Source organism: Quercus lobata, chromosome 9, assembly GCF_001633185.2.
Source record: "Quercus lobata isolate SW786 chromosome 9, ValleyOak3.0 Primary Assembly, whole genome shotgun sequence".
Taxonomy (NCBI): Eukaryota; Viridiplantae; Streptophyta; class Magnoliopsida; order Fagales; family Fagaceae; genus Quercus; species Quercus lobata.
In genome coordinates, this window is record NC_044912.1 from 46,692,875 (window position 1) to 46,719,546 (window position 26,672).

Consider the following 26,672-nt stretch of genomic DNA (forward strand, 5'->3'; position numbering starts at 1 on the left):
TATCGTACTCGGACATCGCTCTAGCACGCATCGCGCAGCACTCAGCCGTTATCCCGGTTAGTTCCAGGAGTTTAATTTATTGATGATTAACCTTGTTATGCTTGATAATATTTGTAAGTCTAAACTAGTAGGAATCTGTGTTAAGGCGTTTCTCTGCCTAGAATATCATTAAGGGCAAGCTCATATTTAATATTCATGCATAAAGTAGTGGTTACGGAGAAGAAAGATATGTATAGAGAAATAGACACATACTTTATTAAGACAAAGGAACAGTACAGTGTACAATGGAAAGCTGAAACAAAGCCTACATCGAAGCTAACTATGTAAGTAACGAAGAATACAAGAGGGTGAAGATAAAGCCGAGGAGGCAGTACAGAGGAGAGGTTGGCTACTGCCTCGAAACCTTATTCCTCCTCTATGCTTTTGCACGCCCATAACTCAGGCAGCAAAAGAACCCAACTTGGGGCCTGCACCGCTACAGAAAAGGTGCAGGGAACCTGACCTCAGGCTAACACCATCTACAGAAAAGGTGCAGGGAGCCGGACGTTGGGAAGCCCCCGCAAAAATTTGCCTGCTACAAGGCAGACGGCGCTGATGGCGGAAATTCCTTTTTCTGACATACCAAAAATCTGGCATGACCAGAACCTGCTTCGGATTTTGACTAAAAGAGGGAGGAATACCATCTTCCTCCTGTCAAGACGGAGGACTGGCTTGAATCTGTGCCATCCTTGTCCATACCATATCACCTTGAGGATTCGGTGCCTCTGAAGCGTGCGGAGACCTTTCATCCCCATCCGAGCCTCAAACATCTTGCTTTGAGACAGTGGCGCTAGAAAGAGAGATCGCGGATATGAAGTGATCCCCTATCCCATTTATACCCAGAAGTAAACCGGTGGCATTTAATTCGCGCAGCGTCCCAAGGAACGCTACAGACAAAACATCTCTGTCTCGATTTCCAACGTCGTCTGCAACCCTGAGGTTAAAGGAGTCTCGAGAAGGCGCACCTCGAACACTGGGACGCCAAGAAGTACCGCGTGATCAAAGACTACGGAAATACCTCTCAATTTGTGGGCCCAGTAAATTCGCGGCCCAGGCCCGTTCAGCATATGGGCCCAGGGACAGAACCAAGGCCTTGTATGGTCCTCGGACTCAAGCCTATGGGGAAACCAAGTACGAAAAATTATAAAAATTATAAGTTTTGGACAGAACCAAGGCCTTGTATGGTCCTCGGACTCAAGCCTATGGGGAAACCAAGTACGAAAAATTATAAAAATTATAAGTTTTGGACAGAACCAAGGCCTTGTATGGTCCTCGGACTCAAGCCTATGGGGAAACCAAGTACGAAAAATTATAAAAATTATAAGTTTTGGACAGAACCAAGGCCTTGTATGGTCCTCGGACTCAAGTCTATGGGGAAACCAAGTACAAAAAATTATAAAAATTACAAGTTTTGGACAGAACCAAGGCCTTGTATGGTCCTCGGACCCAAGCCAATGGGGAAACCAAATACTTGGATAAGAAAAGGTTTGAATCTCGTAAGATGGATTACTTGATAAAAATGCCAGGTCACTTCATCCACGGCTTAAACACCACAAAAGGTTAAGGCCAACAAAGGTGTAAGGAAGGGGGTGGAAAGCCCCAGCACTTAGTCATATAAGAAGGCCGCTCATTTGGTAGGTGCTATATCTTCAAATGGTTATTCCTTACATGACATCAAGCCTTCGTCTTTCTCCTCGGCTAACATGGGGTAAGTATTACTCTTCGCTGATCGGCCTTATTATGCCAAGCATTTCTATTAAAGTTATGACGACGTCTTTTTATTATTATCAAATCTTTTGGTCTTTGCCGCCATTGATTTAGATGCTATATTAACGTGCCGAGCAGCATTTGTAGATCCAAAAGAGAAAAAAAAAAAGAGCATAGAGACAAAACATACGAAATAAAATAACAACGATTTTTATTAATACGAAAAATTATTACAATGTACAAAGAAGGGCTCGAACGAGCCTATACAAAATGTGGACTGCCTAAGCGATAGTTACATCCGTAGTACAGATAATTAAACTCCCAGGCGTCTTCTAAACTCGTCTTCAAAGTCTCTCCAATCTTTGCCTCGATACTGCTCATATTATGATAAAAACCTTCTTTGGGAAGAAATGGCGGAGAAGGAAATAGTAAGGAAGAAATCAATGAAGAAGATGGAGGAGATGAATGAAGAAGATGGAGGACATGAGTAAAGAAGGAGGAGAAGAAGAGAGAAGAGATGAAAAGAAAGAAAAAGGAGCAAAAGAGGGAGAAGTGAAAGCACCAGGATGGAACTGGTGCTGGGAAGACTAAGAAATGGAGACGGAGAATAGCCCAGTGAAGGAAGAGAGGAAGAAGAAGAGACACTTAGTCCCTGCCTCGATCCTGACTCCCAACACACTGGAGCCATACTAGGTATGCTCATAGGAGAGCGGTTGGTACTGATGATGGGTGTTCTCGACTCAGTCACGCCGAAAGTTTGACGTGACGAGTCCCTACTTCGGATTTTGACTGAAAGAAGGGTGAGGTTGATTTTGAGTCTTCGCCATCCCTGTCCCGATCGAGCCATAATGAGCTTTATTGGAACATGGCGTTTATGGGAGGGGTTTGGCTCCTGCATCATTCGTTGTTATGATAAAGTGTATCACGATTTAATTTGTGGACCAGTGGGTAAAATGAACCCTAGGGGAGACCAAGTATTTCAAATCTCAGAGAGATGAGAAGGAATTCTTTACAAAAACAATAACCTCCGCCTTTCCTTCTTATACTGAGGGTGGAGCGGGAGACATTTAATAGGTTCAGATATCCAAAGGGATCTGCCAACACAAACATGCCGGTTCCGTTTCTCCACCCTATCAAAACAAACCGCCGAATTAAAGTAGTCTCGTAAATAGTGGTCATTAAAAGCGCGTTTTGAGATGCCCAAACGGTAAGAGCGCATCAAGCGCGAAATCAAAAAGCTATCTCATAGACCGGCGCATTTCTTGGACAGATGAGGAGCCGCCAGCATTATTAAAAGGCCAAATTGATTGGGCCGTAGGAAGAGGTTTGGCATCACCAAAACCCCCCTTTCCAACCAAGAGGTTGGACAACCGGGTTTTGAGGGGCTATTGTGGGGCCCAGATGATTTATGGGCCAGGCCCATCTACCCAGGGAAAATCCGAAGGCCCAAGCCGAGGAGGGCTATGGCCCCAGCTCGACAAAATAGCCTGTGGATATCGCCGAGGACGGCTCAGTCCTCGGCAGACCCAAAGTCCCCCCCACTGAAGGAAGGGTAAAAACGGTATAGGACCGAAACCAGGATGAAAGATCTAAAATATCCAGGAAAAGCTGCCCTTACTGCCATTCAATGCTCTGAACCTGACAGAACCGCATTCTTTGGCTTTTACAACCACCCCCAACGACTTTGAATATCGGCTGATGGGACAAGTATCAATTTTGGAAAGGTTGATCCCATACGTGGACGAAGGACAATGAACGGAGGCGAAGATAAAAGGAAAAACAAGTAATCTAAAAGGGGGGTTGGGAAAAATGGCCAAAAACCAGAGTCTCCCAGCCCATCTCCAGGAGAAAGACTCCAGGGGTGAAGGAAAACCGAAACTTGTACGAACACCACGAAAAACCCACCGCCTATCGATCAAGGCCTAGCCTTCCAAACCCACGCTCTACAAATGATATTGTTAGGGGCCTTTTTACGTGCGAACCCGACACTGTTACGGTCTGCCGCGAATCGCGTCCTTACATATATATATATATAAAAGGTAAAGACTTCACATGGGAGAGTATGAAGTTCAACCATGTCACGCAGTCTTTAAAAGAGAATTGAGTTCAAAAGAAATGAAATATTCTTAAACCATATCAAAGGTAAAAAAAAAAAATCTAAATAAAGACTTTTTCTTTCTTTGGTTCAATGTTTCAACTTTCAAGACTTTTCCAATTAAAAGATAAGGACTCTTCCCTTTTCACCTCTTGCATTTCTACTCATTTATATACACTAGCCCACAAACATTCACATCATCTTATCTCAAATACACCAAGACCAAGAACGATGTTATTTACTTTCAACCCTTCAATGACACTTACATAGCCCCAACATTGTCATCCCATCTAATCTTAACTTATATGAGTTGGCTACGACCAAGAAAAAGGGCTTGTATATTTTATTGATAGACAACAACTTTATGATTTTGATGTTGAGGTCAAACATTGTGGGTTTTGTAAAAGCTATGATTGGCTTTGGGTCTTTGGATGTTTGGGAACAAAAGAGAAATAAAAAGAAACCTTCTAACTAATTATTGATGAGATTAGTTATTTTTTAATTATTTTTTAGAACTCATAATGTATAGGTTTCCTTGTAGTTTTTTACTACCATATTTAGTGTGGTATTGGTACAAGCACGACAATAAAAGTAAAAGGGCAATAATGATTTTAGAGTGTCTTGTGTGTTTTATTTTTTTAATGTGGAAGGCTAGCTTAAGGCAAATAAATATTGATAAATAAAAGTGTTAAAGACAATTTCTTTAATTTTAGGATATGAAAGTATTTTATGTTTTGAATTTTAATTAAACTATATATTTGATCCCTATTTTTTACACCATATTTCAATTTGGTCCACAACCTTTTAATTGTGTTAATTTGGTCCCTAACATTTTAGTGCAGTGTCAATTTAGTCCTTACCATTATTTCTTGGATGAAAATTGATGACATGGCAAACGGCCAAAATAAAAAAATTAAGTTATTGTCACATCAGCGAAAGCTAATATTTTATTTTGACCAAGGAAGTCAATCTTGTACCAGAAGTTATACCGATTTGACTAGTGGAACAATATAATTCGGTACCGGTCAATATCAGTGTACCGTTTCGGGTTTACCGTTATTTTTTATATTTATAAATATATATATTATAATAATAAAAATAAAAGTTTACCATAAAAAATTACCTCAATTCAAAATAAATTATTTATGGTTTTAGACTTTAGACTTTAGTATACTAAGAAAACAAATAATACTAATAAGTTAATAAAAATAAGTTATCATTCTGCCCTTACCAAATTCAAAAATTACAAAACTATAAAAAAAAAAAAAAAAAAAAAAAAAAAAGAAGCTTATTTCTATACCAGTCGAAATGCTCGAAATCAACCGGTACGACCAGTATTTAAACCAGTACAAAAGGTTGACGTTTTGGTACCAGTGTATTGACCACCTTGATTTTGGCCGTTAGCCACATTAGCAATTTACATTCAAGAGATAACGGTAGTGACTAAATTAACATGTCACTGAAAGGTTATGAACCAAATTGAAATATAGTGTATAAGATAAGAACCAAATACATAGTTTACCCTAAGCATTATAAATAAGTCTTAAAAAACATAAAAACATTTCAAATGAATTTACAAAGTATCTAGCTGTAGACCTGTAGTTAATGACAGAACATTTTTCTTTCATGTGGATTTTTTTATTTTCCAAGTGTCATTCATCCAAATAAAAATGGGAGAAAATGAAAGGTTTTTTATTTATTTATTATTATTTGAGATAGAATTCTACAATAGTCTAACTTAAGTGTATATGTATATGAAACTTCCTTCTGGAAACTTGACCCCCGACCCTTATCCCCCACACTTTACAAATACTTAATTATATTAGTGGAGTGGCTGTCTATCCAAGGGTGCACGGTGGTAAATGGAAGAGTTTTAAAAGGAAGAAAAATCGGACCCTAATATTAATTAGTTGACTGGCCATGAAGTATAAGAGCAAAACACCGACCATATAAATTATACAAGCTACAATATTTATCAATTTTGAATTTCCAACTGTCAATTTATTATTTAAGGTCAAGAAAATAAATACATCCCAACTAGTAAAACAAAAAACATTAAATGAAAAATTCGCAATGACTTAGCATGCGTTTGTGTGTTGCATTTTGCGTTTTAAGTGTGGGACCTGGCACTGTTCACGTGTTAGGTAGATTATTTGCTATACGGTGCGTTTTAAGTTTTTAGTTTTAACTCTTAATTTGCTATAGTATTTTCAGTTTTCAATTTTCAGTAAAATAAGTAGTATCCAAACAAACCCTTAGTGTGATAAATACTGGAAGGGACGATTGAAAGGTCTACAAAGCATTATTGTAGTATAAAATTTCCCCATTGGGTGTAATATGGAAAATGGAGTGTAGGTAAATAAAAAAGTAAAGGAGACAACTTGGGAAAATTTTATAGAGAAAAATAAAGGTTTATTTAAACGAAAATTAAAAAGAAAAACGAGAGAAGAGAAGCACAAGTGTATGTAAAATGTAGACTAGTTAAAAATAGGGAAAAAATGACTTTTTAATTTTATTTTGGTTAAATATTTGAAGAGGCTAGTATGAATGCTCTAAGTATTTTTTTTATTTTTTTATTTTTATACATCAATAGTTGAGGGTGAAGACTTGAACCTTGGATATCTTTATTATAAACGTCAAAAGATGTCAGTCAAGCTGCAAGGCTCTTGGCCTTTTTATTGCTTTCATTTATATTTTCTTGTCAAAATATCACTTTTTGCCCCTTTAAAATTGGGTTGTGTTCATTTTGGTCTTTAAATTTTTTTTCCTATTTCATTTTAGCCCTTAAATTTTATGGTATAGTTTCAAATTCATCCTTGTTGTCATCTGTATTATGAAAATACTGATGTGTCTCATCGATTATTTATGTCAATTATATTTTAAAAAGTGGTCATATATATATATATATATACAGAAACAGTATTCCAGAATGTGTTGGCACTAAAATATGTTGTTTTAATCAATGAACCAAAACGGAATCTAAAACATAATTGACAACATTTTTTATCAAAAATGACAACAAAGAAAAAAATGATAACCTCAAATTTAAAAGTACAAGACAAATAATGAAGCTCGATAGCATATTATTTCAACTTTGAGAAACATTAATAAGCAACAAAAATAAGAAATCACACTTAAAATTAAAACATCACATAACTTTCACATATAATAATCATGGGTTTGAGGGTGTACGGATAGGGGAGAGATTTGGGATAGAGGGAACTATCTTGGGGACTTTGGGGGTTAAAGGAATGCCTAGTGAAGAGAAAAATGACTTGATTAGGTTAGGCAGTTTGGCTATGAATGACAGTACATCTGATTGAGTAAACTGTAAAAGATGACGAGTGCGAATAGTTGGACTTGTGGTATTTGGTAACGTTAGAATTGAAGGCAAATATGGTTCATCTGGTTGAGTAAATAGTGAAAGATGACGAGCTGCGAGGCTAACATTGATGCTTGAAATGAACATTGCAATGAACAAAGCTAAGATGAAATTCTTGAAAGACGCCATCGTTAATAATATTCAAGTTTGGATCCAAACAACAAATGTGTCCTGTAGCAGAAGAGATTTGTGGTTTGATCTTATATACTGTTGAGGTGTTTTTAATTTTATAAAATTATTATAACTTACAATTTATGTTTCATTTATTGAACATGTCTACTGGATAGAACGTAACAAGTTTTTTAAAAACCGCTAATTAAGTTACAAACTTTTTGATATGCAATTGCACTAGTTGGTCTCGTAAAAGCCCAGGAGTTAAAAAATTTTTATATCCTTTCAGAACTATTAATTTCCTATGTAACTTTTTAGCCCATTATGCTTATAAATACTCAAAGTTAAGCCAATCTTACAAAAGGTACCCCAAATTTTTAGGGAGTATTTTTTTTCAAATATTAATGGACACCTCCATAGAATTAAATCTAGGATTAAATCTCTTGATGCACACAGCTCTACGTGTAAAGCACGAAAATGCCATATCCCATTAACAATATTTCATCCAAATTTTAGAATTTGTTTTTCTCAGCCACAAATTTGATCAGGCAAGCTAAGCAAATGATTTTATAGAGAGAGTGAAAGAGAGATTGGATTGGAATAAACAAACAAACTCTTTTTTTTTATTTTCCTTTTTTATTTATTTGAAATTTCTTAATTGGAAATGGGAGATTTGAATCATAAAATTAGAGGCTGTTGCACCTTGTATTTTGGGGATAATTATATGATAAAACCTTAAAATTACATTAAGTTTAAAATTTTCAATTAGTTTACAATTGTAGCAATTTTTTCTTTCTTTCTAAATATAATTATAATTTTTAAAAAATGAGACAAAAAACAAAACTTTTTGCCCAGAGGGACACCAAATAGCATGTAAATGTTAAAAAACCTAACCGAAAAAATAATGAAATTTTTGACTAAATTGTGTTAATCAGTAAGGTTTTCTAATGCATTATTAAGTAGTTATTTCATATTGTGGCTCTTTTAAGTGACAAATAAATAGATCTCAAATGCAAGTCATAGGATTTTCTCTTAATTTTAGTTAATAAAAACTTGTTAAGAGTTACAAATTATTCATTGAACTCATTAATAAAGACTTATTAATTTTGTTATCGCATGAATTTTATTATACTTATTAATTTAATACGCATTGACACAACATGAACTCAATTTGAAAACGCACGTCCATGCATACAAAGAGAGAAAGCAAAACCTTATAGCACATTGAAGCAATGCAATCCACTATATTTTTCTCGCTATACAGCAAAAACTATAAGTTGCAGTTCGTGGAAAAGAAACTCTTCTAACTTTACAATTATGCGCTATCAATATGTATGGCTCCTAATCCTGTATTTGATATTGCTACACAAGTTTCAAACAAAATGCCACTGACTCTCATTTCGTTACCTGACCTGTGATTCTTCAAAAAGTGAGCACCAGTATACCTGTATGCTTGAGATTAGTTCCATGATCCACCCCTCTTGCACCATTAACTAAGCCTTGACAGTAGAACCACTTTCTGGCATTAGTAGGGATGGCAGGTCTCTAATTCGATAGCCACTGCCCCAGAAAGAAGCAAGACAAAGGCCCATAATAGCCATGGCAACTACTGAACAAGCTGGTGGAACTGCCTGACTGCTCCCGAGGAACTGGGTAGCAAGGAGCCCCGCCAGGGTGGAGCTTTGCATTCCTGTGCATAATGAAATTGTCCTACTAACTTCTTCTTCTTGCCTGTCAAACATGAAGTTAGATTAGAGGAAAACCAATTCAAAGTTCTAACTCCACCAAAAAGAAAAAATGCCAATTTCCAAAGGTGAAATATTCCTACATATGTGTAAGAATGCAAGCCTGCGTGCAGAACATTAAGAATAGCCAAGCTTGTCTAAATGTGTTCCCCTCCAAGAATTCACAAGATACAACTATTATCAATAGGGGAAGGTGGGCTTTTATCTACATGTCAATTGAGAAGTGAGCAAGGGAGTTTCAAAGAGAGGGGGGTGTTTGCCAGAGTTGCAAAAGGTAACAAACCTTTGGAATTGGACCCACCAACCGGCAATCAATTAGGGCTGCAAATTTGCAATGGCATTAAGGAGAGACAGATTATTGAATGGCAATCACAAAGTTTGACATGGAATCATACCTACTACTTCCATTCTTTGAGGAGTTTCGAGGACAGGAAAGGTATGCATGACAGACACACCCAATGAGGATATCTGATAAATGAGTGGCCCAGGGCACAGGTTAAAGAATAACAAATATTCAATTACGATGTATAATGTTAGTGCCAACCACACTATAAAGCATGAAGCCTCTAGACTAAATCCTATCATAAGTGCCTATTAAAGAACAGTCAGATTTGGCAGCACAGAGACAGAAAGAAGGATTAGCTTTACCGGATTTTTTAATTCTCAGCAATGGACCCTCTATACCACATTGTTAATTGCTCACAAAGGGCTATTAAATGATAAAAATAGAGGTGCACAAGTTCGCAAAACAAGGCAATGCCAAGTGGATTAGTTTTTAATACATCCTTCATTATTAATAGGACAGGACATCTAAGCAAGACATTTAAATTTTCTCAGGCAGAAGGACAAATTTACCTAAAAACTGGAATTTTGGAGACCCAATATCCTACAGTAAAGGCCACAGCATGAAACATAAATATCGGTAAAACCAATCTGAGACCCTCCGCAGACAGAATTTGGTTCCGATTTATAGCAAGGGGACTACCGATGCACATAGCAGTGCAAATCATTGCAACAAATGGCATCACCGGTTCAAGGACAGTCACAACCGGTTTTGCATAAGTATTAAGCACAAGGCCAAGAGTGACTGGAACAAGAACAACCTAACAAAAAGTGCAAAGGAAATCTATTAGCAAAGTCAAATGAGGTAAAATCATTTATAATTCCCCTTGCAATTGATTAATGCACTGTTATTCTTACCTGCAATATTGACTTTGACATAGCAACAGCATCAACCGGAACAACAGACCCAATTAGAAGGCCAGTTAGTAGGGGTGTAACAAGCACTGATGCAATGGTAGTTGAGCTGGTTAGGAGAATGCTCAAGGCCACATCCCCTTTGCTTAAAAAACTAGCGTAGCTAGACAGCTGAGCTCCTGCAACACAAGATGTGAGGACAAAGCCTGCATAGAACATCTGAGACATGCCGAATGCCCCTGCAATTAATACTCCGAGTGCTGGCTTTAACACATACTGCGCAATGAACCCAACAGACAGTGGCAAAGGTCTGCAACAGATGAAAACTGAAGAACATTGGGAGCACATTCAAAATCTCACAAATGGAATGGAAAAGCAAAATTCTCAGAAGAAATACATTAGAATAATGGTTAAATGATTAAATTCACCATTTTATGACAGCTTAACCTTTTCAGACATCAAAATTCAACAATGTTATATCAAGATTTTACCTTTTAAATGCGAGAGCAAAATCATCAATGGAAAGCCTAATTCCAATAGACAACATGATCCCACCAAGAGCAGGTGCATATAGCTCCTTAGATACCCTGGAGAAGTTTAGAATTCATTTTCTTTTAGTTTTTAAACAACTCCAAAAAAAAACATAGATTAGCTGGGCAGACACATTGTGAATGTAAATCTTAACAAAAAAACAGTTTTTTGCCATAACACCTGCTGAGTAGGAACTAGAAGACATGTGAAGTAGAAAAACTAGGTAAAACTAAACTCCTTATTAGTTAGAAGCCTTTAGTCAAACACTTGTAGTCCAAAACCTGATATGCAATTTCCAGCCTACAAGATGACAACTATAATAGGAATTTTAAACTCTGGAAAGCACTCTGCACCTCACTTTTCTAACAGACAAGATAAAGTTAATAAAAAAAGTAAAAAAACTTGACAAGTAAGAAATCAGGATAAAACAAAAGAACATTATTAAATATAGACTAATTAAAGTTATGCTATCAGAAAAAGGTTGAAAAAGAACATGCGATTATTCATAAGTTAATTCTGAAAGCAAAGTTTCAAGACAACAATTTCCAAATCAACAATTTTATATTATTAGTACTTCAGAAACGGTGTCCAAAAACTGTATTGGAAATCACAGACAACAACCTACGACTAAGAACAGAAACCAAAGTGCTGAAAATAACCAAAATCAGACTGAAACTCAGAAAACCCAATCACAGAAAAACAGAGAAAATCAAATGCAGACAGTTGAAAGCAATTAAACCATAATCAGACTGAATCACTGAAAACCCAATTAGAGAAAAACAATGAAACCCACATGCAAAACTTGAAAACTGAGAAATTAAAACTCAAAACAATGATAAGCCCAAATTGGAAAAAAAACAATCAAACTCACATGCAAACACTTGAAAGCGATGAAACCAAAATCAGACTGAATCACTGAAAGCCCAATTAGAGAAAAACAAAGAAACCCACATGCAAAACTTGCAAACAGAGAAATTAAAGCTCAAACAATGATAAACCCAAAAATAGAAACATGATGAAAAAGCACAAAACCACATGCAAAAGTCGAACACTCGAGTAACCCACCAAGTAAAAGTGGCAGGCTGAGCAAGAGCAGCAATCGCAGTGGCAGCAACCACAAAAGGAAGCGTTGCAGAGAGAATATGAGACAAAGAAGAAGAAGAAGAATCGGTGTTGCTGTTCTTGCCAGTATGCGCTAAATCGTTTGGGTAAATCCCAAACGACAGCATCGATGCGTTCCCTAGTCGCCTCTGTAAACCAACTCTGCCTATAAACGGCGAAGTGGAGCAGGCGAATATGGAGAGCTTTTGGTTGCTACGCTGTCCATTGGAGTGTTTGGCAAACGAAGAACAAGAAAGAGAAGAAGAAGAAGAAGAAGAAGAAGAAGAAGAAGAGGAAGAGAAAGAGAGAGGCCTGAATGAAGAAAAGGTGAGTTTTGGGTTGGGGAGAGAGAGGAAGGTAATTGAGGACATTGAAGAAGTGGACATGGATAATGGTGGTGGTGGTGGTGGTGGTAGAAGTAGTGGGATTCGTCGCCGGGAGAGTGGTGGTTTCCGGCGAGCTTTTGAGGAAGGAAAACAAAGGAGAGGTGGTGAACGAGTGGAGGATGAGATGATAGAGTAAGCTTATACTAATACGTACACACAATCAATATTGTTATGTTCTTTTTTACTAATTCTATGGAGCACACATATTTTTATAACTTTTTATTACAATTTTGATCGGGTAAAATTATGAAAATTATGAATGTAACTTTTTATCGCTTGCAGATGTACTTACCATTTTTCTTTTACCACCCATATTTGGCCACATAACAGTTGCAATAAAAAAGCTGTGATACTAATTTTTTTTTAATTTTGGGTTAAATGAAAATTGTTGCTGAAATGTTGTGAGATTTATTATCAACATAAAAGAAGTCAATGGCATAAAGCTCACATTTTTTACAGTAGGCAAGACTCAAGTACAATATTTATGTATTGTTTCTTAGTTTTCACTTTTAAAATTCTATCATATGACTTTTTTCTCGTGGGATAAAAGTGTATTAATTAGTTAAGTGGCCACATGGCAAATCCTAAAATAGAAATCTGAAGGAACAGCACCTAAGTTATTATACATAAAATTTAGAAAAATTATTAGGTACTCCCGGAATACCATAAATGCATACTTCCTCCTCTTACATGAATGATGGGTCCCACCATGAATTTAATTAATGGGACCCATCATTCATGTGAGAGGAGAAACTACGCATTTATGGTACTCCGGGAATATACAATAATTTCCCTAAATTTTGTCCGTTCATAATATCATAAATTTTTTTAGAGTTACAAAATAGTTCTGAATTATATTAGTTTATAATTGTTAGAGTTAACAATTTTTCTTAGATTAAATAATTTGACACAAAATAAATTAGGCTTACTCTTTTTAGTAGAGCAATGTTATATTCATAATATTTTTATAGCACTTTTATAACAAATTTTAAATGACATGTTGTTAAGGGTAATTGCATTTTACTACTCTAAATTATATCTCAAATTACACTTTACACTATAAACTTTCAGAATACACGGTTAGTGCCCTAAACTATAACTCGTGTTACACTTTGCACCATACTGTTGATTTTGTTGTCATCTTGGACAAAAAAACAAAGTTTATGGTACAAAATGAAATCAGAAGTATAGTTTTATGATGATAAGTGTAATTTTTCATTTATTTTTAAAGAATTGAGAAGAGAAGTAATTCCATCTTTTCAAGTGGTGCTATGCTTTTCCATCCAAGATACTTGCAAAATTGAAGGATGGGTGTAAAATATAACATGAGTTATAGTTTAGGATGCTAACTGTGCGTTTTAAATGTTTAGGGTATAAAGTGTAATTTAGGATATGGTATAGAATGGTAAAGTGTAATTTTAACTTCTTGTTATTGATAGTCAAAAAAGTAACTTTAATGGTGAGTTCAAATTAAGATTAATAACAATTTACCACTTATGTTTCTCCAAAATAAAAAAAATAAAAAAATTTACTACTTAAGATATGTTATAAAAGTGTTATAAACATGTTACGAATGTAGCACTTCTTATTTTGGTATGGGGTAGATGTGACTAGATATTTTTCATAAGTCATAAAATAATGTAATAAATTATGTGATTTAATACATATAGATGGTCTTATAAACTACTAAGTAATCTCCTCCAATCCAAATTTAGTAGAAAACTTTATCAATTTTAAATGAAATAATCATAAAATCAATTTTTAGCTTGTAAAAATGTTAAAAGACTTTTTTCCAATTAATTTTTAATTAGAGGTAAATTGTATTTTTAGCTCTTAGAATTTGGGTAAAGTTCAATTTTCGTCTTTCAAGTTTAAAAATATTTGATTTGGTTAATGAATGAAATTCTAAATAAATAAATTCATTCTTGAAATATGTGGTAAGTTCGACTCTGGTCTTTTATATATAGGGTTTGTTAGATTTTGGTTCCCTCAAATATGTGATTGCTTCCACTTGGCCCCTAGGGTGCCCCAGCATCCACACAATCACCTGGAAAGAAAAAAAAATAAATGGAGAGAATTATTTTATTTTTTAACTTTTAAGGACCAAATGAACCAACCCATATTGGAGGAAAAAAATATAGAATTTCCCCTTTAATTAAAACTATTATTAATTATATTTTTTCAATTTTTATTAAAGAATTTTTACTTATAGTTTTATTTTGATAATTTTTGTTTGTATCTTAAATTTTGTTTTTGTTTTATTTTCTAATTTAATTTGTTGGGTAACATATGAGCAAAGTCACATATTGAATAATAATGAGAAAATTGAGTAGTTAATATAACATAGTTAGCTCAAACTAATATACTTTTTGGGTTAAGTGTTGTCTCTATATGTTATATTAACCTTTCAATAGGAATCTCCCCAATATTGTTATCAGCTAAGCAAACTCCATCTACCACCTTCTTCATATGTTTAAAAGGACAAGTGTCATGATGAGAAATTAGGGAGGTAAAGGTGAAAGGTCAGGATGCGAAGAAAGGGAGAGTATATAAGAAAAAGATTGTTTTCAGAGAAGCGACATCCAGACACAAGTACCAAAAAGAGAAAAGAAACAAAAAGAACATTAAGAGAAGAGAGTGAACAGTGCAACTTTCTTTATAACATTGGCCTCCTCGGGTAGGCTTGCAGAAAAACATTTGTTCATCTATTCTATAACATTAGCCATTTCTTCCATATTTTCATCCTCGAGCAAAGCCCTCTCTTGTTGTTTGTTTCCCTCTCTTACAAATTTTATTGATTTGGGTCAAGGTTAAACTGTACAACTCACTGTTCTAAGTGGGCTTGGGCCACAAGATCTTTCGGTCCTTACGGTTTATAATTCCAAACATATTATTTATGCACACACACATGGTGCTTTCACCATGTGGTACCCAACAAATACATTAATATTATTAACAAAGATTTTTTGAGTGAAACATGACATTTTTCTCAACCAAAAAAAAAAAAAAAAGGTGAAACATAACGTTATTGCAAAATTTTCAATAAATTTAAAACATTACTCCAAACTAAATTCTCAAAATTTTTAAGAATATTAAATGAGTTTTTTATTATTTTAATAATAATTTATTATACATTATTAAAATTTATTTTTAATACTTATACTATTTGCTTTGACCACGTAATTTGAGGTGATTTTTAATCTTTTATTTTGACTATTCAGTTTTAATATATTATAAATTCTACACTAAAATTTTAAGTTTTTAAAAAATGATGAATTTAGTCACTAAATTATTATTCTAACTAATTTAAATTGTATTATTAAATTAGTTTCTTTAATATACATTTTCCTTATTTTCCTTAGTATATAATATTACTACACAAATTCCCCTGACATTGGAACAGGGACATAATGGGAAATCAATTGAAAATAAAATGTTCAATAAGCGAGAAAATTTGTGATATTATACAAAACAATTAATTTAAAACCACATTTTTTAACGATTACTAATATAATTTTTGTTTAAATTGGTAATATAATAAAAATAGTATGAATGATTATATCAATATAATATTTCTTCAACCACAATTTATTATTTTAACAAGTTGTTGAAAAGGTCATGAGAAATTTTAGAACCATATACAAACAAGGTTTAAGTGATAACCTAGTGATAATGTTATTTATGGTTTTTTTTTAGGACAAAACTTAGTTACAATACCTTAAATGTTATTTCTTAGGTTTCCTTCTTAAGATTCAGTCATGTGACTACTTAACTAAAAAATACACTTTTATCCCATGAGAAAAAATCCACATGGCAGAATGTTAAAATGAGAACTTAAAGAACAACACCTAAGTACTGTACCTAAGTCTTGCTCTCTCTTTTTTTCTTTTCTTTTTTTATGTCCCTTTTTTGTCATTTGAACCTCACCGCCACCTCTTATTCCCCCCCCCCCCCTTCCAAATTATTTATGGAATATGATTCTCTATTTCAAGTTATCTCCATTTTGTCTATTTCTTAGTTGAGATTTTATCCTTCTGGTCTATCCATAAACAGACTATCATGTTATTTAAAATATTAAATAATGAAGTCAATAATACAGCTTTAAATTTCTATCATGAAATGGGGAGATCCTTTCCCACCATATACCTAAGGTAAATTAAAAATGATAATTACACTCTCCTCCTTTGAAATTTGAAGAAATTAACACTATCCAATTCTATTTAAATTAGTAACATAATATTCTAAATTTCTATAAGAAACTCCTTTAAAAAGTTTAACCATAGTTAGTAAAAACATAAGATAATTTTAGAATAAAAATAAAAAGTTTATTAAGCACCAAAAGACTTGCAAGTTGTAACATCAAATCTCTCCATTAACCATTTAAAAAATGAAAAAAAAAAAAAAAAAGAAGAAGCAAAAATCATACTTAATATTTTAAAATATTCTTTAATTAAATATTTAAAATAGTGGATTTTTATTCTAAAATGGATGGCAAGTTTGGAAACTTTCCTTTGAATAAAAACTTTGCATTTTTAATTAAAAAGTATTTTGATAAAATGGATGTCAAATGCCAAGGAAAAAAAATGTTTTTTTTTTCCTTTAAGCTTTGGGTGAAGTGACGTTTATAGACCTCAAGGTAGAAAAACGTAATTATACCTCCCAAAAAAAAAAAAAAAAGTTCTCAAGCCAAACTGCCAAAGCTGACATATATGCATGTTGGCACATTTATAAAACTTGTGCCATGTACATCTTGTTGCCAATGCCATATGATGAACTTGTCATTGGCTTTTGGAATCAGAAAATAGGGCAATGTTGACAGAATTATCATGAGGGGTGAGGAGTGCGGAGTGACTCTCGTGTCTGTTGGATTTACTTGGTTCAGGCCCCTGCATGTCAATGCTTTGGCAACTAACTGAAGTGAACCACAGCCATGTGTTTTTTTCCTTCTAGAACACTCCATATTGACTTTGTTGTGGCCTTTCAAAATTCAAAATAAATAACAATATTTTCTTGGAAGATATTGATAAAGAAGTAAAATATGAAATGATTAGTTTTATTCAAAAAAGAAGAAGAAAAAAGTAGTTGAAGAATCTAAAGAATGTGGGTGAAGTGAAAAAAAGTCGGTGATGGCAATGACAATGTCAAAGTAATGTAGACTGGTAAAACCAACTTCCCCTCCATCCACATTTTTCTCTCACTCTTTTCTTGGAGAGACTTGAGAATGAGTGTGAGTGTCATTCAAGAAGAAGGAAAGAAAAAAATTATTCAAAAAAATTGAGACGGGTTAGGATTACGTGATTAAATGATTAAATTTATCATATTTTATTAACTTAAAATTTTAGGAGAATCGATAATTTAACAATTTTTATTTTTAAATTATTGAAAAGTTCATTTTTGTCCCTAAATTATTAAATTTTGTATAATTTAAGGGTCCATTTAGTTAGAGAAATGGAAAGTGGGAGGAAAATAGTGGAAGGATTGAAAATATTTAGTTTTCCTTCATATTTGTTTGGTTGAGAGATAAAAAATTATTTTGTTTGGTTAAGATAAAAAATGAGATAATAGAAAATAAATTTGGTAGAAATTTACTATTACTTCTCTATTAGATAAAACAAAAAATAACACATTATATTTTTATTAAAAATTTGTGTATGAATGAATAATTCATTTAAAAAAGGCACAAGAAGTTCAAGAACAAAAAATATATTCTTAAAAAAAACTAAACTAAACTAAACTGACGTTAAAAAATTAAAAAAAAAGAAAATAAAAAAGAAAGAAAGAAAGAAAGAAGAAGATAACTTCTTGGACAAGGCTGGGTGAATAGCAAAGAGGAAAAGACAAAAAGTAATGTAACGTACCTGGGTAATAGGCGAAGAGCAAGGAAGAGAAACAGACAATTTTGTTCAAAATGGGGGGAGAATTTTGTCCAAAATGCTTAGTCTCAGTTTGACTCTTATTTTCTTCCCAATTTGGAGAGATGAAGTTTCGGTAAGCTCGGAAAGAAAAACAACTGAACTTTACCAATCTTCTCTCTTCCTTCCCTTCTAACCAAACATCATTCTTAATTATTTTCTCTCATATTTTCTACTTTTTTTTTATCCTCTCTAAAATTACTCCAACCAAACATAGCATAAGTTTCTATGGACCATCCTAAAAAAATTTATAGAACCACCACTGAATTAAGCTCAATATATTTATGAACAACTCGATTCTTTTACAACTCTAATCTCAATCTAAATTTCAAATTGGTAAAGTATAGTATATCCAAACTTTAATTTATTATTATTTTTTTGGTGTTGTGTGTGTGCTTTTTTTTTCTCTCGTTTGGAATTGTGGTAGGGATTTCAAGTTTTTTTTTTTTCTCTCTCTCTCTCTCTCTTTCGGATGCTTGACATGATTAATCATGTGGGCATCACATGTTACCCAACTTTTTTAAGTTCTTCAATCATCCGAAAAAAAGGAACAGTTTGTTGATCTTCATATTGCACTTTAATAATTGCGGAGACTCGTTTGATTGATCTCGTATACATACCTGTTTTTCTTTCCTGGGTTATTGGTCTGGTTTCATTTTTTTTTTTTATTGTTTTTATATATAAAGAACTTCATTATTCTTTTTAAAAAAATAAGAAAATTTATTATTGTTTAATGTTTATCATTCCATTGAATTTGTTTTTATGTGTTTTATAAAGAACTTCATTATCTATATTCATGATTAGACGTCACTCATTGCCATAAAACCAGCACTAAAGCTGCTGTTTTTCTTGTTCTCATTTCATTAATTTTAATAAAATTATAAAAACTCCCTTAAAGTTTAGTACAAGCCACACAACTATTTTATAATTTTTCGTAGTTAAATTAGATGTACTTCCCTCAAAATAAGACGTGAACATTATTTTATTATTATTATTATATGGTATGAACTTTCTTTTGATATATCACACTCAGCCCAGAAACAGTTTTTGATTTTATTTCTTGGGTTTGACTAACTTTTTAAAAACGAATCTCTTTTTGTTTAAAGAGGGATTACCATATTATCTACTAATTAAATAAATCTACTACTATTTATCATTGTATAATTTTTTTTTAAAAAATCCTTTTAAAAAAGTATGTAAGTCAAAACTCTTATTTCTTTATTTCTAATTTTCTGAATAATCTAACAATGGGGCAAGGTATCCCCACCAGGGTACTTTTGAATGAGAGTTTAGATTTAGGGTCTGTTTGGATACAGTTTATTTTTACTGAAACTGAAAACACTATAGCGAAATTATTTTTAAATGTGTAAATAGTGCTGTGGGACGCATTTTTAATGAAAAAGTTGCTAAAAAGTGTAATTTGTGGGACTCGTAAATAGTGCACGGGTGTATTGTTCACAGTTGACAAGTCAACTATTGTGGGCTGAACAAAAAAAAAAAAAAAAAAAAAAAAAAAAGAGAAAAACGCAGAACAAAGACGCAAACGCCAAAATCATCCAAAATCATTTGAATCCAAACGGGTACTTAGATTGACTTTGACGGAAGAATATATTACCATAGTTCTTTTTTCTTTTTTTAATTTAAGTTTTCCAAAACTTTGTTTCCAATAACAACTGTTCTTCATGCCATGTTTTCTGTAGTGAAAATTTTGTTGCTCACGAGTCATGAGTCATAAGTCATAACATAGCTGTTTGGGTAGTTTCTTGCCAAGACAGTGTCTATTATTATTAGGGTAAATTCCACAAACTTACCCTGAGGTTTGTGAAAATACCAATTAGGTCCACAACATTCTAAAACCTACCAATTTAGTCCTTAAAAGACAATTTTGTCCCTGACTTTTTTTCTCTTTCTCTAATCTGTCTTCGTTCCTCTCCCCTTCTCTCTCTCTCTCTCTCTCTCTCTCTCTCTCTCTCTCAAAAATCACTGAAGGGTAGGGATAATCCCAAAAAGGTGCTTCTTGAGATCAACTGTTTGGCTCCTTTCCAATCCCTGTTCCGCCATTCCTTTCTTTTCTTATAAATTCTTCTTTTACTCTGTTAAAACCAACACAAAATTATTCAACACCAAAACCCCATCTCTAATCTAACCCAGAAACATACCCTATAAAACCAACAAAATTCAACACATATACACAAACCATTCACCACCAAAAACCCATTTTTAATCAAACCCAGAAACCTACTCTACAAACCAACAGAATTCAACACATTTAAACAAAACATTCACCACCAAGAACCCATTTTTAAATCAAACCCAGAAACATCCACTAACTTTTCAAGGAACCAATACATATACACATGATAAAATTACAGAATAATCATCCATAAAATTGTAAGATTTATTTATGTTAGCTCAGACAAAACAAAAAACTTCTCTTTCTATTCGGTGAGGTCCGATTTGGAGATTGTAGATTGGGCTTATTCAGCGATTCAGCATGCGATGTCTCGGCTTGAGGATGAGTTTCAACATGTTTTGATTCAGAGCACCGTTCCTCTTGACGCTGAGAGACTGTACGGCTCGATCCGCCGGAGTAGCCTTTCGTTCCCAGTCAACGATGCCGGAATGATTGCCGGAGAAGATGATATGAGTGTGGTGGTTAGTGACTTTTCTAGTGGCTGTGGGTGATATGGGTTTGTTGGGCAGTGGGTTTTGAGAGAGAGATCTAAGAAAGAGAGAGAAAAGAGAGAAGGGGAGAGGAACGGAGAGAGAGAGAGAGAGAGAGAGAGAAAGAGAGAGAGAGAGAGAAGGAAGAAGAGGAAGATCGGTATTATCACTGAAGGGTAGGGATAAAATTGTCTTTTAAGGACTAAATTGGTAGGTTTTAGAATGTTTTGGACTTAATTGGTATTATCCCAAACCTCAGGGTAGGTTTGTGGAATTTACCCTTATTATTATTTCTCACAAAACGGGTGGGAAGCCGAACCCAGTTCCAAAAATAAAGATATCAATTGTTTCTCAAAAAAAAAAAAAAAAAATCCTATCAAGATCACTGGAAATTTCATCTAATAACAACTCTAATGAACCTTTAAAAAGAGAGAAAGGCCAGGAAAATACCTCTAGTATACTATTGATTAGAGTTTTATTAAGAAATATCAGCCACATCGGTTAAGATTATAGCATTGAGGTGTGGAGGAATAATGAACCTAAAAAAGGATGATGATTTGGGAAATGGGATCCCACTAAGTTGGCCCTGTATTTCTAGTACAACAACTCTATACACAAATTGATAAGGTTATTAATTTTCTTGTACTTACAAGTTATTGTCATAATTCATAAATATTTAACAATGTCAAACTAAATTATTCTCATAATGATAAAGGACGATTTTTTTTAACCTAAAATTTTAAGTTTATTTATTAATATAGTACTATTTTAAAATTTTAAAATTCTAGAAGACCATGGCCTCTTGGTCCCCGGGTTGATCTTATTCTTATGAGCCAGGGTATGGTGGATCGAGAGTAGGATTTGAGTTTTGTCTTTCTCAATGTTTGTGGGTATAAGAAGGCTAGAATACAGTGATATTTTTAGTTTTTTAAAAAATAATACAAAATGAGAAGTTTTTTTAAAAGTTGTGGTTAAGACTGAAGAATAAAAATAATGGTGTTAAGCCAATTATTGTGCATTCAAGCCAAATTTTTGTTTTGTATTTTATACTTTTGAAAATTATATGTGTTGTCGTTGTCCCTTAAAACAAATCTTTAAAATAGTTGAGAACATATCATAATCAAACAGAACTTAAAAATATCTCTGGGTTAAATAATTAAAAAGCATAAATCCGATGATACAAAAAAGAATGGTACTATTTTCAAAAACAAAAAAAAAAGAATGGTACTCCTCAAAAAAAGAAGAAGAATGGTACTCTTTCAGTCTCATGTGACATGTCCATTTCTGATGCTGGCTTTTATTTTATTATTATTTTTTTTTTTAGTATTGCGAACGCATTGTCATATGTTTTAGGGTGTGTTTACATATCGCTTATTTTGCTAAAAATTGAAAACTGAAAACATTGTAGCAAAACAATTTTTAAATGTATGAATAGTGCTGTGAGATCCATTTTTAATAAAAGTTTTGTTAAAAAAGAAGTTTGTGGGTCCTGTAAACAGTACACAGAACCCACTGGAAAAGCCACCACAGCCACAAAACACTCAAAAAAAATAAAATAAAAAGGAAACGCAGACGCAGACGCATCCCTTTTCATCGGTACCCAAACGGGTACTTAGTTGAAAGTTTTATTGGAAAGATACCGATACTAATAAATTTTTTAAAAAAAAATTCTTATAAAAAAAAGAAAAGAAAAACATAGATAAAGAAAAGAAAAGAAAAATCTTTTTAGCTGTAATCATGAAAAACTGAACTACGTGAATAAGAAATATCTATCAAAAGATAAAAAAGCAATAAAAAGTGTTTCTTTGGAATAAAATGAAAAAAAATAATAAAGAAATATGATTCCCCATAAAATTAAACAATTCAAGAAACAAAACTCTTATATACCCCACCCTCCCCTCCAAGTCTTGAACTGAGGCTCCAGCATTCCCTCCATACAGTAAGGCATGAGGAGGTACCATTCACTTCAATTCACTCAAATGGTAATTACGAGAAATTGAATCATATATGAAAAAGAAAAAAAGAATCTATGGACTCATGTGAAAGTAAATGTTACTTTCATCAATCATCATAAGTTAACAACTTAGTAATGAATGAAATTAGGTGTGTCCATAAGATTGTTAATAATATAAATATATATATATATATATATATATATATATATACATACATCTATCAAAACATAAGAGACAAGTTATAAAATGCAACAAGTTCTTTAAACATTATTTTTGCCCATGTCTACTTTTATCACTTAAACAATTCAATTCTTGAATGAATAGAGATTTGGTTTTAATATTTCTAATCCAAATATTTTTTGTTAATATTTGTCCAAATATTCTAAGATGAGTTGATAAGAAATAAACAATGAGTTGGTAGCACTATAGAGGAAAACAAGCAAAAGCACTTTGTTGAGGTCTAAAAGGATCACAATGAGAGAAGCCCAAAGAAGTGAGCCAAGCCCAAAAGAAAATAAGCCAAGTCCAAGGAAGCAGGTGCAAGGGGACCACGAAAGAAAAAGAAATGGCAGGCTCAAGAGGCTTGAAGCCCAAAAGAAGAAACATCAAAAAAGAAAAGAAACCCACGACAAGAGATTAAAGAAAATAGCCAGGATCCTCAGCAATCACCAAGAGGCGTAGATCCTTCCAGGCGCATAAGCACAGTCAAAGGAAGATTAAGACAGCTCGAAAGAAAAGGACAATAAAAGAAAATAAGAAACAGAGTAGAAGCCACAAGTGCCAAAAGACCCAGCAAAAAAAGAAGAAATAACCAGTGACCTCTCATGGCACAAGTGGGAAGCGTCTTGGGGAACCAGAATGGAGAAATACGAAAAGGGGAATGGCAACAGGCGACTTTCAAGTTGGCAGAATGGGATTCCGCCCAAACGGGAAAAAGGGCAAAAGGGGAACTGCCAAACGGTGAGATCGAGAAGGGCATACTTCAGCACATCCCGAAGTAGGTAACCAGCCATGGACCTTCAAAAGAATCAAAGCTGAAAGAAGGAAAAAATGAAAAAACAGGAAATAGAACCTGCCGAGTGATGGGCACGGAACAGACTCTGTTAACTATAAGACGAAACAGGGGAACCAATAGTTCCCTTGGGATGCCAAAATTTCACTATAAAAGGAAGGGTAGGTTACGAAGAAAATGCAGAGATTTTTGGAGAGAAAAAACTATCAGTAAAGTTTTGTAAAAGAAGGGAAAACTGAGAGAAAGTTAATAATATTGCTTCCCGGTATCCTGTAAAAAGCCACTATTGCACATACTCGGATTCAAAGAGAATCAAACTTTGCAAGTTTTGAAGGCTGAAATAGCCATTCAAGACTGTAATTTTTGAGCTTGATTGAACCCTGTATCACATCTTAGTGAGCATTCTGTAACCATAACAAAGAACATATTAATGAAATATGTCCCACTGATTCAAAGATCCTTATAACATTATTTTGTGCTCCTTTGTTGATCCTGTTCTCTGAATTTGCCTTGTTGTTTTGATATGTCTTTCAATACGAATATCCTTACTTGTCATTTTACGTGTATTGTAGGAAGCATCCCCTGTGCATCACTTGATTCTTAAACAGCCTGTTAGCTGCGGTGAATCAAGGCCCGGTCCACCAAACCACTTATTAGGCCCGGGATCCTTGGGCCTAAGTGTCACAAAAAAAGGCACTCTCACACACTTATAGGTTGTAGTTTCCTTGATAGTGAGAATGAAAAGGGAAAAGTAAAGTTGTGTTTTGAAATGGTTAATGGACTGATATTTATAATATTTGGAGAGAGTAATTATTGACAATTTGATTAATTACAAGTGTTTGGACAATTGAAAGGGTCAAGTATTATTTTATTTAAGGACAAGCTTCTTTAAGTTGTTGGACTAGTAAAACTTTTTTTTTTTTTTTTTTTTTTTTTTAATTTGAGAAACACACACACATATAGGGGAAGGGGGATGAGATAAGGAAATACACTTACACACCAACACCAAAACTGCATGTGGTAGTTAGTGTCGCGGAACAAGTGATAAACCATTTCTCAATATCACACCTTACCGATGTGAGATGACTCGACAACAATAAGTATCTTTTTTTATTTGAGAAACACACACACACACACGTATATAGGGAGACCGGTTATATTTTGAGGAACAAAATAGGGAGACTGGTTATATTTTTTGGATGTGCCAATATCATTTTGCCATGTATACTAAAGAAGAAATTTTAAGGTTTGGGGCTACATGGCTCCGCCCTATGTGAAGGTAATGTTACTTTTGATGTGCAACGAAAATTCGCTAAGTCATCTCCCGTCCATATGCGTCGTCCAAAGGATAGACAAGAGGTAAATCTTTGCCAACTCGTCCGTTTGTCCTTAAGGATAGAGGAGCTCACTATCGTCCGTCTGTCCTTGAGGACAAACGGGCTTTCTACCGTTCGTCCGTCCGTAAAGGACGGACGAGCTTGCTACCATCCCCTCGTCCATAAAGGACAAGGGAGGTTACTACGTCTCCGCCGAGTGGAAGAACGTACCGTCACCAGTCAAGCCCAACCGTTGTGAAATGCATACTTCTACGTCAGTTACAGAAGTTACTTTCGAGCCTGTTGGATTCCTCAACTGTAGGAACGGTTACCAAATAAGTAACCGCTTCCCGCATACTATATAAGCACACGCCAATGAAAGAGTAAGACATTCTGTTCTTGGGAAACTGAGTTTACATTTTTGAAGTCAGAGACTAACTTCACCATCGGAGGGTTCTTGGCCGGCTTCCACCAGTCTCCTCTGAGTTTTTGCTTGTTTTCTCAGGATCCAGTCGCAAGTTTACCAAGGCCCGGCATTTTCAGTCCACTGATATCCCAGGGTTCATCAGTTGGCGCCGTCTGTGGGAAAGAATAATGTTTGAATTCCATTGTTGGATTCTGCGATTTCTTTCTTGGACATAAGGGCTGAAATGGTCCGGACAAGGTCAAGGGCTACTAGCCCAGGCCCTCAAGAAAGCAAAGGCGACCGTCAATCGGTGCCTACCGTACAACCGCCTTCTGTCCAACACGTGCAATCCATGGCTGCTACTATGGCAGAATTGACCCGCCAGAACCAGGAGTTGGTTAGAGAACTTAACATGAGGAGGCAGCATCGCGATGAGAACGTTGGAAGACAGGCCCAAAGCCAAGATGAGAGGAATGTCGAGTTTGAAAGCCAGCCAAGGGGTACCCCTTCAAGGAGGGTGCCTCACTTGGAAAGGGAGATGGACCAAATGAGAAGAACTATGGATGAGATGAAGGAAAATATGAAGAGGACCAACCCCGTAGAGGACTTGGTTCACAAGACTAACTCCCCTTTTGTGCCTTCCATCAATGCTCACCCTTTGCCACCGAAGTTCAAGATGCCTTCCTTAGATTCATATGATGGGACGCGAGATCCATTTGATCACATTGCCACCTTCAAAACTACTATGCATCTTCAAGGGATTCCGGATGAAATAATGTGCAGAGCTTTCCCTACTACCCTTAAAGGACCCGCACGAGTGTGGTTCAGCAAAATACCTCTGAGCACGGTAACGTCCTTCGAAGAATTAAGCAAGTTGTTTGTCAACAACTTCATCGGAGGACAGAGGCACAAGCGTTCCTCGTCTAGTTTGCTGACCATAGAACAAGGGGAGAATGAAAGTTTGCGGTCGTTCATTACGCGGTTCAATAGGGAAGCTTTAGCAGTGGACGAGATGGATGACAAGCTCCTCCTGGCGGCTTTCCACAATGGGGTTCACTCTGACTTGTTCATCCACAAGCTATATGAGCAAGAGCCTCAGACCATGGCCGAACT

General features: G+C 34.6%; 1 protein-coding gene across 1 annotated transcript; it reads right to left on the reverse strand.

Moving 5' to 3' along the window:
• Positions 1–8,553: 8,553 nt before the first annotated feature.
• Positions 8,554–12,455, reverse strand: LOC115960939 (probable sodium/metabolite cotransporter BASS3, chloroplastic). The gene is made up of 5 exons (XM_031079977.1): positions 11,873–12,455; positions 10,768–10,863; positions 10,280–10,586; positions 9,935–10,182; positions 8,554–9,065 (listed from the first exon to the last, which is right to left on the reverse strand). Exons 1-5 carry the CDS (start codon positions 12,292–12,294, stop codon positions 8,828–8,830), a joined length of 1,311 nt encoding a protein of 436 aa, XP_030935837.1. The 5' UTR covers positions 12,295–12,455; the 3' UTR covers positions 8,554–8,827.
• Positions 12,456–26,672: the final 14,217 nt, after the last annotated feature.